Source organism: Anopheles aquasalis, chromosome 3 (genome assembly GCF_943734665.1).
Source record: "Anopheles aquasalis chromosome 3, idAnoAquaMG_Q_19, whole genome shotgun sequence".
NCBI classification, from domain to species: domain Eukaryota; kingdom Metazoa; phylum Arthropoda; class Insecta; order Diptera; family Culicidae; genus Anopheles; species Anopheles aquasalis.
In genome coordinates, this window is record NC_064878.1 from 30,226,596 (window position 1) to 30,239,900 (window position 13,305).

General features: G+C 51.7%; 1 protein-coding gene across 1 annotated transcript in view; it reads right to left on the reverse strand.

The window, feature by feature from the left end:
• The window catches only part of LOC126574870 (protein lingerer), a 7,461-nt gene extending 2,598 nt beyond the window's left edge, over positions 1-4,863 (reverse strand). The window contains exons 1-4 of the mRNA XM_050235276.1: positions 4,438-4,863; positions 1,822-3,631; positions 1,654-1,746; positions 1,414-1,556 (exon numbers count right to left, since the gene is read on the reverse strand). Of these exons, the coding sequence (XP_050091233.1) occupies positions 1,414-1,556; positions 1,654-1,746; positions 1,822-3,246 (1,661 nt within the window). The 5' untranslated portion in view covers positions 3,247-3,631; positions 4,438-4,863. The remainder of the gene's footprint in view (positions 1-1,413; positions 1,557-1,653; positions 1,747-1,821; positions 3,632-4,437) is intronic.
• Between the last annotated feature and the right edge of the window lie 8,442 nt (positions 4,864-13,305).

The window sequence follows — 13,305 nt, forward strand, 5'->3', positions numbered from 1 at the left end:
CCAACACCACCACCATACCACACTGTCCTTCCGTACCGGAGCAAGGTCTCACCAAACAACACCACTGATAGCGTTCTGCAATAAAAAAAGGGAGGGAAACACATCTACTCCTACGGATGGGACTAAAAGATGATTGAAAGTTAAATTACTTCAAATCAGGTATGGGAGCGCCACGATAAGATAGTTCGGGGAGAGTAAAAATGATACAAAACTGACAGAAACAAAACTAGAAGGCAGAATCTTCCTAGGGTAACTAAGCTTCGTCAGCATGGATGGATGGGGATGAACGTATCATCGTTCAACCTTACAAAATAAACAAAGCTTTGCTACGCTTGCTTCGCAAACATGTGTTTTTTTTTGTGTATGATGGGACGCGGACAAATAAACATCAACTATTCAACATACTATAATGGAATAAAGCAAAACATATGAGTACACAGTGGATACATCATGACAAATACTGTCTACCAAATACAGGAATCGAGGAGGGTATATATTATCTATACACTGCGTACAACATACGATTGATTCAACGAAATGAGTACAAAACTAATCTTCCGACTGCATGATACTGCGTAGAGGCAGTATGTACGCTATGAGAGAGTTTACTAGCGGATGAAAGTGAATATAAAAAAAATTAACATAAATACAACTTCAACTGTTTAACACAAGAACTTAATGACTATCAAACATTAACTTCTACTAATTAGAGATCAAGTACTCATCGAACAATTGGTTCTGCAAGAGTGCATTCAAAGTATGCGAGCAAAAGCAACTGGTGTCCTTGGATCAGAACAGAATATCGGTATGGATCTTAAATCCAACCATCGATAACTGACAATTCCTCTGCGCTCGTTCGATTTCTGTACCCCCTCTCTTCCGTCCTACTCTTCCTACCGCCACACGTCCGGCGGACACTCCAAACAAATCAAAGTACGAAACGAAGTAGCAACAGAACAAGTAGTAAATAGAATAGTACAAACAGGGAAAACAACCAAAGTGTGGCTAAAAGAAAAACAAATGCTTGCAAAACGAAACATTCGTGCGTCCACCGACCGGGGATAGGATACTACGGGATAGGAAAGAAGCGTAAGGGATGTTTGGGGGGGGATGGATGCTACTGGAAAAAGGTGAGGAAATGGAACTGAACTAAGATCGAGGGCAACGATCGGTGTGTGTGCGCGAAAACTCTACGAAGGACGAACTCAACAAATAGTGAAACAGTAGGCGGGGTGTGCTTGGTCGGGTAAATGGGACACTCCCGAGCGGGCGTTCGGCGCGACCAACTGCCAAGGAAGCCATGGATGCAAAGATGACAGAGTACAGGCGATGACGTGACGCCGGCCCTCTTCTTCTCTCTCTCTCTTCCCGTCCGTCACAGTCTCCTTGCTGGTCTGGTGGGGGGGTACTTACAGATGAGCGGCCTGCGAACGGACTAGTGGCGGTGGTACGGCCTGATTCTGGGAACCGCGTGGTGCCATCGACAGGGCACTGTTGAGATAGGAACTGTACTGCTGAAACTGCATGCTACGTATCTGTGCTTGCGCCTGTGCAGTCTGCAAAACGGAAGAAAAAAAGGGGAGCGAATGGGTAAGTGAATACTCGCTGCCTCTGCTGGACCACCCTGTGTGGTGGTGGTGGTGGTCTTATTACCTGTTGTGCTTGTGATATCCGCAGGAGTTGCTCCTGCTGTGAAAGAATATTTCCATGGTTTCCATTCACGAGATTCCAGTTGTTCGAGAGGGCCTACGACGAAGAACGAACGAGATTACCAAATGTTGATTAAACGATGAGCTCCACACCCGCGGGGGCCACACTTACCTGAACGGCCGCTGCCGTAATACTGTTCATTTGGAGGTTGCTTTTGGCAAGATTGGCCTGCGTCGGTAGTGCTTGGTATGCATTACTGTTGCTGTTGTTGTTGTTGCTGCTGCTGTTGCTGTTGTTAGCGGCCTTCCGGCCTTGCGATCCACCACCACCACCACCACCGCCGTGCATTGCGCCGGACGTCTTCTGTGGTGCGTGCGCCGGTTGCCTCGTCCAGTGGACCGTGTTGTTGCTCTTCGAGCCAGACAGTAGCTGCGAGTCGACGACCTTGCTCGGCCAGTAATCCTCAAACTCGGTACCGGGCGGAAAGTATCCCTTGATGTCGGTCAAACTGATGACCGCCACCGAGTCGCTGGCAAACAGCTCGTTCCGTATGCCCTGCACCTTGCAGCAAAACTTCAGATACGACAGATCCCACCCGGACAGATTGTCCGCCTTCAGGCGCAGGTTGTCGGTTTCACCCTCGAAGTAGAACAGTGGCACCATCTTCTGGCCATCGCGCACCGTGTACGGTACGACCGATTCCTTGTTGATGCGAATGAAGCCACATTTGTCGTTCGGGGTGCTACAGCCCATCATCAGCTTGTGGTAGCAGACGTCCAGGAAGCGGTAGAACTTGTGCGCATCGGTCAACCGCACCACACCATCGTTCACGGTGAACATCTCGCGCCCAAAGTACATATCCGAATGCTTCGCATTGATCTCGTTCAGCAGCTTGCTCTCGGTTTCGGTGATATAGTACGACTTGACGCAGGTGCAGGTGTAGATGTCCTGGTGCAGATAGTTGAGGTACTTGCCGAGCAGCCGGGTCTCCAGCATCCGCACCGAACAGTACCGCTCCTGTTCGCGCAGTATGTAGGGAATGTAGGTTTTGTTCGGGAACGTCTCCCACCCAAAGTGTCCCTTCTGGCTCTCCTCATCGCACACCTCCGGGCTGCCACCATCCAGCGTGCCTCCTCCTACTCCTCCTGCTCCCTTTGCGGTCCCGTTCTGCGAAACGGCACCGGCGCCAGTGCCCAGGTGCATTCCGACCGTGGCGGCACCGTTGTTGTTGGCCGCGGCCGTTGTGTTGGCCGACGGTTTGCGCGTCAGATAGTTTAGTATGTTGGCTTGCCCTCCGGCGGCGGCGGCGGCTGCTGCTGCTGCTGCCGTCGCTGCTGCAACAACGCCATTCGCCGTGGCGCCGGCCTGTGTACCGCCCGCGGCACCCGCCGCTAACATGCCGGCCCCCGTTCGTACCCCCGCCGTCCCTGCTGCCGCTCCCGGTAGTATCTGTTGTTGCTGTTGTAGGGTCGCGGTGGCGGCCGCCTTCGCTATTTGCTGTTTGTGCACCTCCATGATCTTCTCGGCCATCTCCTTGATTTCGGCCTCATCGTGGCGTTCCTGTTTCACCGTGACCGGTGCCGTTGCTGCACACATGTTGCGCGCCAATGGCGGCACCCCTCCTTCTCCGCCTCGTCCTCCCTCTTCTGTCCCACGCACACACGCAGGGGCGGATACACGCTGGCGTTCCTTCTGCTACTGGAGCTCCTGCTCCCTCCGGTTAAGTATGACGCGTGGGCAAGAAAGGGGGCGCGCAGCACCACACCACCGATGACGTACTCTCGATGATGATGATGAGCTGTGATGCGATGCAGCTTCCTTTGGATTCTTCTGTCCCTGCTGTCCCTGCTGGTGTCCTCTACACTTCGGTTGCTGCTGAATCTATTGTTTCACCGTGAACACAAACGCACACACATACACACAGAGACACTGTCTCCTAATATCGCTGTTTATATTCTTTCAATCCGCGTTGCGTTGAGTCCTGGAACGAAAAAAGAAACACCAAAAACACGCTTAGCAAAACGGCAACTGCAACGATCCAGATCGAGAATCATCCGCTTTCTATTTCCGTTTTCACGTTAATTAGCCAGCCTGCTTTGTCACTCCACCGGTTCGTTCGTTTTCTATTAATCCATCGGAGCCGAATCGAGTAGGCAGCTGCCTATAGTCTACCAATACTCTTCCAACTGCCACACATACACACGCAGCAAGCAATGTGCTGCAATTGTTTTATCAACAACGTAAAACAGCGTACCGCAGGAAGAAACACTAGTCACCACACAGCAGCACACACACGACGTACACTACAATACAACCTCGCTTTTGAAGGTTATCAAAGGCGGATGTGAGGACGCGCGCCCGTTTGGTGATTAAATCCGCAGCACCACCACCGCAACATCATCACTAGTCCGTCAGTTTGACAGTTGACAGTATTTTGGATTGTGACGACAACGCCGCTCTATTGCTTTTGGGCCTCTTTCGCATCTCTGCACACACGATAGCCTCGCGCGCACTCGACAGGGACCCGTCTCCTGCGTTCCCGCTTCCCTCCCTAGTGCACACCACCACGCGCCTTCAAACCTTTTTCTTCTCTTTTTCTCTCTGACACACACCACCGTGTTCCACTCTACCACCACCACTATGAACCACCGCGTTCCCCACTCCTCCCAACGTTTCGCCTCTTCCGTTGGATGCCGCAGTGCCTGCCTTCTTCTGCTGCTGCTGCTGCTGCTGCTGCTGCTGCTAATGCAAACCCTGGCAACAGCCTGCTGCGCTCGATGCCTTTACCTTTTTAGCATCGAAGCCTATATCAGCCTCCTACTCCTTCTGCTCCTCCTCGTGCTGCTGCTGCTGCTGCTGCTGCTGGTGGTTCACTGTTTCACTATACGCGCGTGTTTTTTACTTCACTAAAATGCACACACATAACACAACACACCAACAAGCACTGGGAGCACTGAATCACCACGCACTGGCCACTATTGTTTTGGCACTGCACTCGTCTCCTCCGAAGAAAGAATGCGGCCAACACACTACTTTAGTCACTGGTCTCTTGCTTGCCTGCTTGCTTGTTTGCGCTGTCAATGCCGATACTCTTTGCGTACAAACGACAACGACGGCAACCACGGCGACGACGGTGATGACGACGACGGCGACGATGATCTTTCCATCCACACGTCGTTAGTTGGTGTGAACGTAAAACACCGAAAAACCCCAGACCGGACCCAAAACCCGATCCCCGAAGGAGGGCCTCCGCCGGGGCAGCGCGAAGCTATCGCGAGAGCGCGCGCACACACACAAACACACTCACAACGGCAGATGGTGAAAAGTGAGCGAGTGCGAGCGCGCTATGTGTTTGCGTACATGCGTGCCTGTGTATGTGTGCGAGAGGCCGAGAGGGACCGAGGCTCAATCCACGACGCGACGACGACGACGACGATGACGACGATGACGACGACGACGGAGCAGCAGCCGGGGGTGTTCGGGCGCCGAAGGTAGTCTCGCATCGCCAAGGCAGGCTCCCAGACAGTGTGTGGCGGTGTACGTACACGCGATTGCCTTGAGTTCGCGTCATCGTACATCTTGGCGCTGGGCTGCTTGGTTGGTAGCGGGTTGGCCCGGGGTGGTCGGTTTTTACCCGCTCACGCTCGTGTTCGCGCGGCTGCACAGGAGGTGGAGGTGGTGGAGGAGGAGTGAATTGGAAAACAGTTGAACGGCCAGCAAGGGGGCCCGGGGGCGGGGTGGAAAGGCAGGAAAATTAGGGAAAAAGAGCGAACAAAAAAAAACGTTATATACATAGGCGAGCGAGCGGGCAACGTTGTACGCCCTCATTTTCCCTTGCTCTCTTTCCCGCTCCCGCCATGACTCTCCTCCTGGTCTACTGTTCGCCCGCGCACGGATTGGCCTCTCCACGGCTCGGTACCAACGCAACGCGCACCACCACCACCACCACCACCAGTGGCGTTCGGTTGGTACCCCTTCCCTCCTCTCTACTCGCACAATCCCACGGACCTGACGATGCGATGGAAACACTGAAGAAGGAGGAGGCATTGGCAAACTCATAATGTAAATAAATGAAAAACATAGTTGGCATGGTATTTTTTTTTTGTGGTATAAGTGGTCCGCGGTCTTTTGGTGCCTCCTCTGAACCACAGACACATATATAGTCGTAGCTGTGGCCAGAAGGATTTTGGGGGGGGGGGGGGGGGGGGGGGGGGTATTGTGCTGGCCACTTCCACTATCCTGGGCTGATCTCATCGTCATCTCCGCTCTGCCGGTTGATGCTGGAGTCTGGAGGCAAGCAGGCGTCGCCCAGCCGCCAGGGCAACCATGAGCTTGCCCTGATCATCTCTCGCTCTCTTTGTTGCGCGCTCGAGCGAACGGCCACGCTCTGTCCTCGGTCGGTCAACAGTCGCACAGGATCACTCCTGCTCGTGGCCGGGGTACTTAAAGCGTGTTGCGCGTCTCTGCCGCACCCCCCCCCCCCCCCCCCCCCCCCCCTCCTGGAATGTCCTCCCGGTCGTCTCTCCTCCGGCAACCATCGTCCAGACCAGACGCACAGACACATACGCGCGTCCGGTGCCTCAAACGGCAAGCCTCCTTCTGGCGTGCGTGCTGGCTATATTTTGATAATGTTTTCTCTTGTTCGCCGCCATTGCCTACTCGCTCCGCGCCGTTGTGTTTGTTTGTTTTATTCCGGTTGATTTTTCGGAATTTTATCCGCTGCGCATTGAATTTCGCGCGCTTCCTTTCCATGTGCTTGATCGGATCGATTGGCCGCCGACGACGACGACATTCGTTGCCACTGTGTTGGGTGTGCACGAGCGCGTTCGTGCGTTTGTGTGTGGTGCTCGCTCGCAAGGCCGTCACTGACGGCGAGATGGAGTCGGCAAAGGGTCGCGATCCGTGTGAACGGGGAGCGGCGGAACTCCCCAACTCAGTGGAAAGCTAGATTGCTAGGTATGATGATTTCGCCGATTGATTGTCGAATTTGTTACTAGCAGCTTAGCATCTAAAGCGGGCTTCCTATACACATCTTATATGAAATATGAGAAACTATGAAGGGTTTATGGAAGTGTTTGGTTTTATTTAGCGCCCTATGGTATTATTGACATAGCGGTTAATATTATTCCAATTCCATGAAGTATTCAACAGAGGCGATATATTTCGAATAGGAATGAATAATAAAACAATGGTGTTCGAAAAATAGAAATAGAAATTGTTAACGATAATTCTATCAAGTCCTCAAGCAGCTCCACCCTGTTCAACCAAATTCAACCGATTCAATGAATTGTTCTACAAATATTGTATCTACCACACCACAAACGAAAGAGCAACAATTCGTACGTACTTTAATCGTACGGTTAAATTGCATCAGCTCGAGCCACGCCACGTTGACAAACAAAATATGTTACCGTATACGCAATAGTTGCAGCAAGCACAATGCAATTACAATGAAAGCCTCTTGCATATATGACAGAAGCACTGTTAAGAAAACCTTAACAGTTTAGTTTTGACACAAAAACCCGCCCTAGATGACTGTAGCAGGCGCAGGCATTGTAGTAACGAGACTATCCATGAATCACATGGCAACCGAACGCGCAACACACAAGCACGCACGCACGCACGCACGCACGCATACACACCAGTCCTTCGGCATACGCGCGAGATGATTGGGCGCGCTGCTCCATCCAAGCAGCAAGCGGCAAGCGAACGAACGAACGAGCGAGCGAATCTGCTGCCGTTGTACCAAACCAGCCAGCCAGCCAGCCACCACGCTACCTCACCCGCCATCAAGTGATAACCCCCTCCCCACACCCCCTTTCCAACCACGGTTACCCACAAGACGACATCCGTTTTCGAGCGAGAGCAACGAAGCCCTGCCGCTGCCGCTGCCGCTGCCTTGTCCCAGTTGCGCAGCGCGAGAGCGAGAGACCATCGAAAGAGGAGCCTCGGTCGAATGCGAGACTACTTGGTGCTTGGTTGGCGTGGCGTTGCTGCTGCCGTTGTGTTGTGCGCCTCTGTTGTACGATGAAGCGCGTGGTGGTGGTGGTGGTGGTGGGGTGCGGTGGCCACCCGGCACAGACACACATCGCGATCCATCCTCCACGGGCATTCGCTCAATTATTCATGCAAAGTATACTTCCTTCCTTTCGCTTTGAGCTCCGGGCGTCCAGGGCGTCCCGGGGCGTCCAGGGGTCGCGTTCGCGGAGCCGCTCCTCCATCATCTTCATTTTTCGCGTTCTGCCACGCGCCCCGCTTATCTCTCTTCGGTTGATCATGCATCCTCTCCTTCATCATTCCCGTTCCATCATCAAGCGGCGCTCGACTGCGCAAAACACACGATAGATGGAGTGTGGTGAAGGGAATGGAGGGGAGCCCGCGAAGGAAGATAGCTCTCCCTCTCTCTCTCTATTGCGCCCCCGTAATCTAACCACCATCTCACGTCGCTTAGAGCGACTGTGACTTTCACCATCTGCCAGGCGAGCGGGCTTAGTTTAAGGGGTGTATTTTCGGCAAACGTTTATCGCTAGCGCTTCGATAGTTTGAACGGTTTGCATCGCGAAAACAGCACCCTCTCTCTCTCTCTTTCTGTCTCTCTGTCTCTCCACCTCACAGGATCCACCACGCATCATCTTCGACGTCAATTGAACGAACCCGGGCGTCAACAGAAAAGCGCTCGTGTTTATAGTCTCGCAATACGCGCTGATGGCCTCGCTTGAGAGAGAGAGAGGGAGTGAGTAAGCGCACAAGAGAAAGAGAGAGGTACCCTGTGTGTGTTTGTGTGTATGTCGATGATTCTTTTCATCCAAGCAACCGGGGGTTTTTTCTCCTCCCTTAGCTGCGCTCTATTTCCAACTCAAAACCCCCGGCACATCCCATTTTGTGGCCATCTTTGAAAACATTTTTGAGAGCCTGCTGCCGGCGAGACTACCGAGAGGTCCGCGCTACGCGGGGGGTTATTTCCTAGAGGAGGTTTTTTTTTTCCTTCGTTCATTTTTTTTTGTTTTTGTTTCTACTTATTGCTACTCCTACTTTACCCCCTTTTTACGGGACGGGCGATGTCTCTCTTTCACTGCTGTTGCTCGCTTTCTTTCGCTCGCTCTACCCGTCCGGAGGATCGTACCTGGGCGCCACCACTACGCGGCCAGGTACGTACCTTGCATGCCCTCTGTCTACCCTCTCGAACTGTCACTGTAAAAAGGAGTTTGGGTAGCGCAATTTGCTGTTTGCCTCGTACGTACAATCGATGATTATAGTGGAGGCGTATAAAAAAAAAAGGTTGGAATCTTACGATCCCTGCGCAACCACACATCCACATTCTCTCATCTCATCATCATTCGCTCGCCTGACTCTCGCTTGCGTTATATTGCCCAAAAACCACAAACATTAGGACAATCGACGCAGTAGTCCAGCTCAGGAGACAAAGGGATTTAGTTCTCGAGATGATTTCGAGGTAATCGTTTTATTTGACAAAATTGCTACCCAGTCTGGGTAGATGGTGTGCTGCTACTGATTCGAGGGCGTTTACCGGTACCCCGGGACTACCCTTTAACGTTAAGAAGCTTTCGCTGGGTAACATTCTGTGTTCTAGCACCATATAGTAACTGACTTTCTTGAGGTCCCGGTCGTTCGAATGGTTTTTACAATTTTGCTTAGGTAAAAGAATAACATATCTAGGGAAAGGCTATCTATCGCAGCATCCTAATGAAGAATAATTAACAGAATATTTCGTTTTACAATTCCCTTGTAATTATTATTATATTCAATTTATTTTGAGCTCTTTTAAGACTGTTTTTAAAAAGTGTTTGAACGGTTACACTTATTCACTAGTTTATATTATATTAAGAAACTTATCCTAACCTGTCGGAGTTATTTGTCTAAATTGTTTAACTCTCACTGACGTTCCATAAATTTCTTATCATCAAATCTCGCAATGTAAGTCAATTTTTTTTAATCGAAAAACTAAACAAAAATGTAAAAAAGTACAAACAAGGTGCTACAAGTAAATTATGCTAGTGCCCCAGTTTTCTACAAAAATCATTGGAAATCCTTAGAAAATTGGTTTGCTAAACCAGTACACTACCGATTGGTTGCTGCTTCTGTGCATTCAATATTTCAAGTTAACCGCCCCCCCCCCCCCTTCCCCTCTCATCTTGCGCCGGACAGCCTGAGAGAGACTGGGCCCTGGAATGTGTTTAATTAATCCGTGTACGCGATCAACAGCGGAAGGTCGGTCGAAAATTAAATTTACAAAACAAATACAAAGGATCTAGCGAATCACTTGACAGGTGAAGGGGTTTCAGGTGAGATTGTTGTACAAACGGACTACTAGAACTAGACCAGAGAAAAGGATTAGTCATCTGGAGGGGTTTCTGTTAAGGTTTTAAAGAACACAAGCTGCTGCTGTTGCTGCTGCTGTTCGTCACCAGCCAAGGCGCCAAAGATGCGATGGGCGGCCTACTGCGTTTGTTTGTTTCCGGAAACTGTTACGTTCGATTCACTCGACTGTCACCGAAAACCATTAAACATCGTAAATATTATTGACCAGCATTTGCATGTTAACTTATTGACGTTAACATTGATCGTTATTGACGACTGCATTGAAGTATCGCATCAATAAAATGAGTGATTTTCAGAATCTGGAAAATCTGTACATGAACTTATATAAGAACTTTCCTATTCAGGAAATCATTTCCTATTCAGGAAATCATTGTTTAGATCAACGTTTACTCTTTTTCAGTTTCCTTTTTAATTAAAATATAAAAAAATCTTCATTGGGACTAATGTTTCAGATTGTATTGCGGTTGGCAAGAACATTGCTCAATATGTTACTTATGGATGTTAAATAAGCAAAATGAAGTCACGAAAAATGTCAACTATTTTTTTAATATCACAAAAGTTGTGTTTAAAAGGCCTCACATTCACAAACACACTTTTGCAGTGTTTAAAGAATTTTTTTTTTTGCAAATAATCCTCCCAAATCCCGAGACCCGCGCTCTAGGAGGATTGAATTCGAACGCAGCAAGCAGCCCCCCCCCATCCTTCACTTCTCTGGTGGTGTGGTGGAGCACGCCCCGCTTGGTCGCCTGGTTACGGGAATGTACACCCCCTCCCCCCTCCTCATTCATCCCCACCTGGGTCTGGGTCGGTCGTATTCTCCCACTACCGCACGCTCTTCGCGATGGAGTTGAAGCGTTTGGTGAAGTGAAAAAAAAGAGGAAGAAAAAGAAAACAAAAACAAAAACCGAAGCTCACAAAGAAGTAGCAGCGGAGGCGGCGGCGGCGGTCGCACAACCTTCGCGCTGGATACATACGCGCGCACACACATATAAACACACGTACAGAGACGTACCCTTCGACGCCCTCGATGCCCTCCATCCCTTTCCCCTCTCTCGACGCTCACCGCCTGCTGCCTGCGCCTCTCGCATCCTTGGATCATTCGGTCATTTCGGACACACTCGCCGCTGCTCATCATCACAGTGGGAGGGGGAGGGTGAGATGGGGTAGAAGGGCACCAACAGCAGCATCGAGTGTTCGTGTGCTGTCTGTGTGTCTGTGTGTGTTTCGGTTATCGCCTGACCGTGCCAGACCTTAGAACTCTGGTGCCACAGCCCCTACCATCCCACCACCCTTCTCCCCTTCCACCCTCACAACATACATGCACACATACAGCAGCAAACGCATGAACATGGTGCGCGTGTTGAAGCGCAGAGCGAAAAGCAACAGCAACAACAACAAAAACAACAAGAACCCGCATCGCGCGAATGGTGGCGGTGGGGGTTTCGCATCCCCCACCACAACCACCCTGCCCCCTCGCGCGGTGTGACGCGATGTGCTGTTCAATAGGCGCGGCCCGGGCCGTGTGCCGGGTGGATCGTGAAGAGATATGCTTTATGTTGGTAGATGGCGGGGGACTTGCGGTTGGGGGTGTTTTTGGGGGGGCACTTCACCACCCACCCGTGTTACCGGCCACTCAGCGACACAGCGACCTCCTCCATAAAACCAGCGACATTTCGTCATTCCACCGTCGACCTCCAGCAGCTCTCTCTCTCTCTCTCTCTCTCTCTCTCTCTCTCTCTCTCCCTTCCTCTCTTCGGTCTGGGTATCGCTTCATCGTTTCATCGCAGCAACCAAACGGAACCGCACCGCCACATTCGCCGCCTTCCTACGCCCGCTTGTCCGCCTTCTGGAAACCCCAAATTACCAGCTTCAACACTCCCCCACACGTCCGTCAGCCCTCTGTTTCCCCTCTGCTCTTCCTGCTGCACGCAATGGAGTCACCGTCGGAATAGCTTCGCAATCTCTGCGGCAAAAAACGCACACATCCACGCGCACACGCTCGCACGCTCGCACGCACGAACGCAACGGCAGGGCTCACTAGATGCCAACGCTGTAGGAGCCAGGAGATGCAGCAGCAGCAGCCAACCAACCAGCCAGCAAAGTCCGCGGATCAAGTAGGCGTGCAGGCGGTGCCAATAGGGAGCGAAGGGAGCGAGGAAGAGAGCTTGGTTGGCGTTTGGTTTGCCCGCGCCACCACCGTCGCCACCGCTGCCAGCCTTCAGCCAGCGCCAAAGATCGCGTCCCCGGTACGTTTGGGGTTGAGGAGGGCGAAGGTGCGACGACGACGACGAGGAGTGTTTGTGATGAGAAGCGCAGCGCCTGAGCGGCGATAGAGAAACGGAGAGAGAGCGAACGAGTGAGTGAGAGAGCAGTAGCCGCAGCAGCAGCCGCAGCCGCTGCCTCTGTAGAGCTGTGTCTTTGTACCGTGTGTGTGGTGTTGTTGGTGCGCGCGGTGCTCGCCATATTGGAAGAGCGGAATTTCGAGGTGCCTCGCACGGGTGGCGAGACTATTTCAGGTTTCAGCATTGCCATCCGGAGAGGGCGAGAGAGACAGCGAGCGAACAAGCGAGAGAGTTAGAGAGAGAGAGAGAGAGAGAGAGAGCGGGATTTTTAGAGCTCTCTGCTGGTTGTGCGCTCCGGTTGGCTGTTGTTGTTGTTGTTGTTTTCCATTCTGCGATGTTTCGATGTTGCCACCGCAACGCGCTCCCCCCGTCACTTTCCACCAGCCTCCTACACCTCACGCTCTCTCTCTGTCTTTCCCTCTCTTTCTCTTTTACTCATTCACGTTGCTGTCTAACTTCGCTCCCCCCCCCCTCCCCCCCCCTCTACTCAATCCCGTCTCCTAGCGCTGTCACCGGTTGCCTTCGTTCCAGCCAGCCCCTTGCATGCCCTTCAAGCATTGCCCCGTATCCTATCATCCCTTCACTCATGCATGTCTGTGTGAGGGTGGGACGATCCCCAGGGCGGGTGGTCTGGTCCGTGTCGTCGGCCCATCGTAACGCAACGCAGCGTGTGTGCATGGGTGTGTGTTCGTTTGCATCGTAAAAAAAATGATGGATTTTTGGAATTTTGCATGCTGCAGCCAGCTCGCTGCTCTTCGGCTTTGGGTTCGGTGTCAAAGGGGGGATGGGGAGGCAGAAGCGGAACGATATCGCTTTCTCTGTCTTCCAGGGTCACGCTTCTACTCACTCCTTGCACGTCCCTTACCTTAGCACCATCCATTCATCAGCAAGTTCCAATACCAACTGTCCGTAAGAACCAATAAGTCCAATTAGGACCACAGCGTCGCCTGAATAGTGGATAGTATAAGAGCAG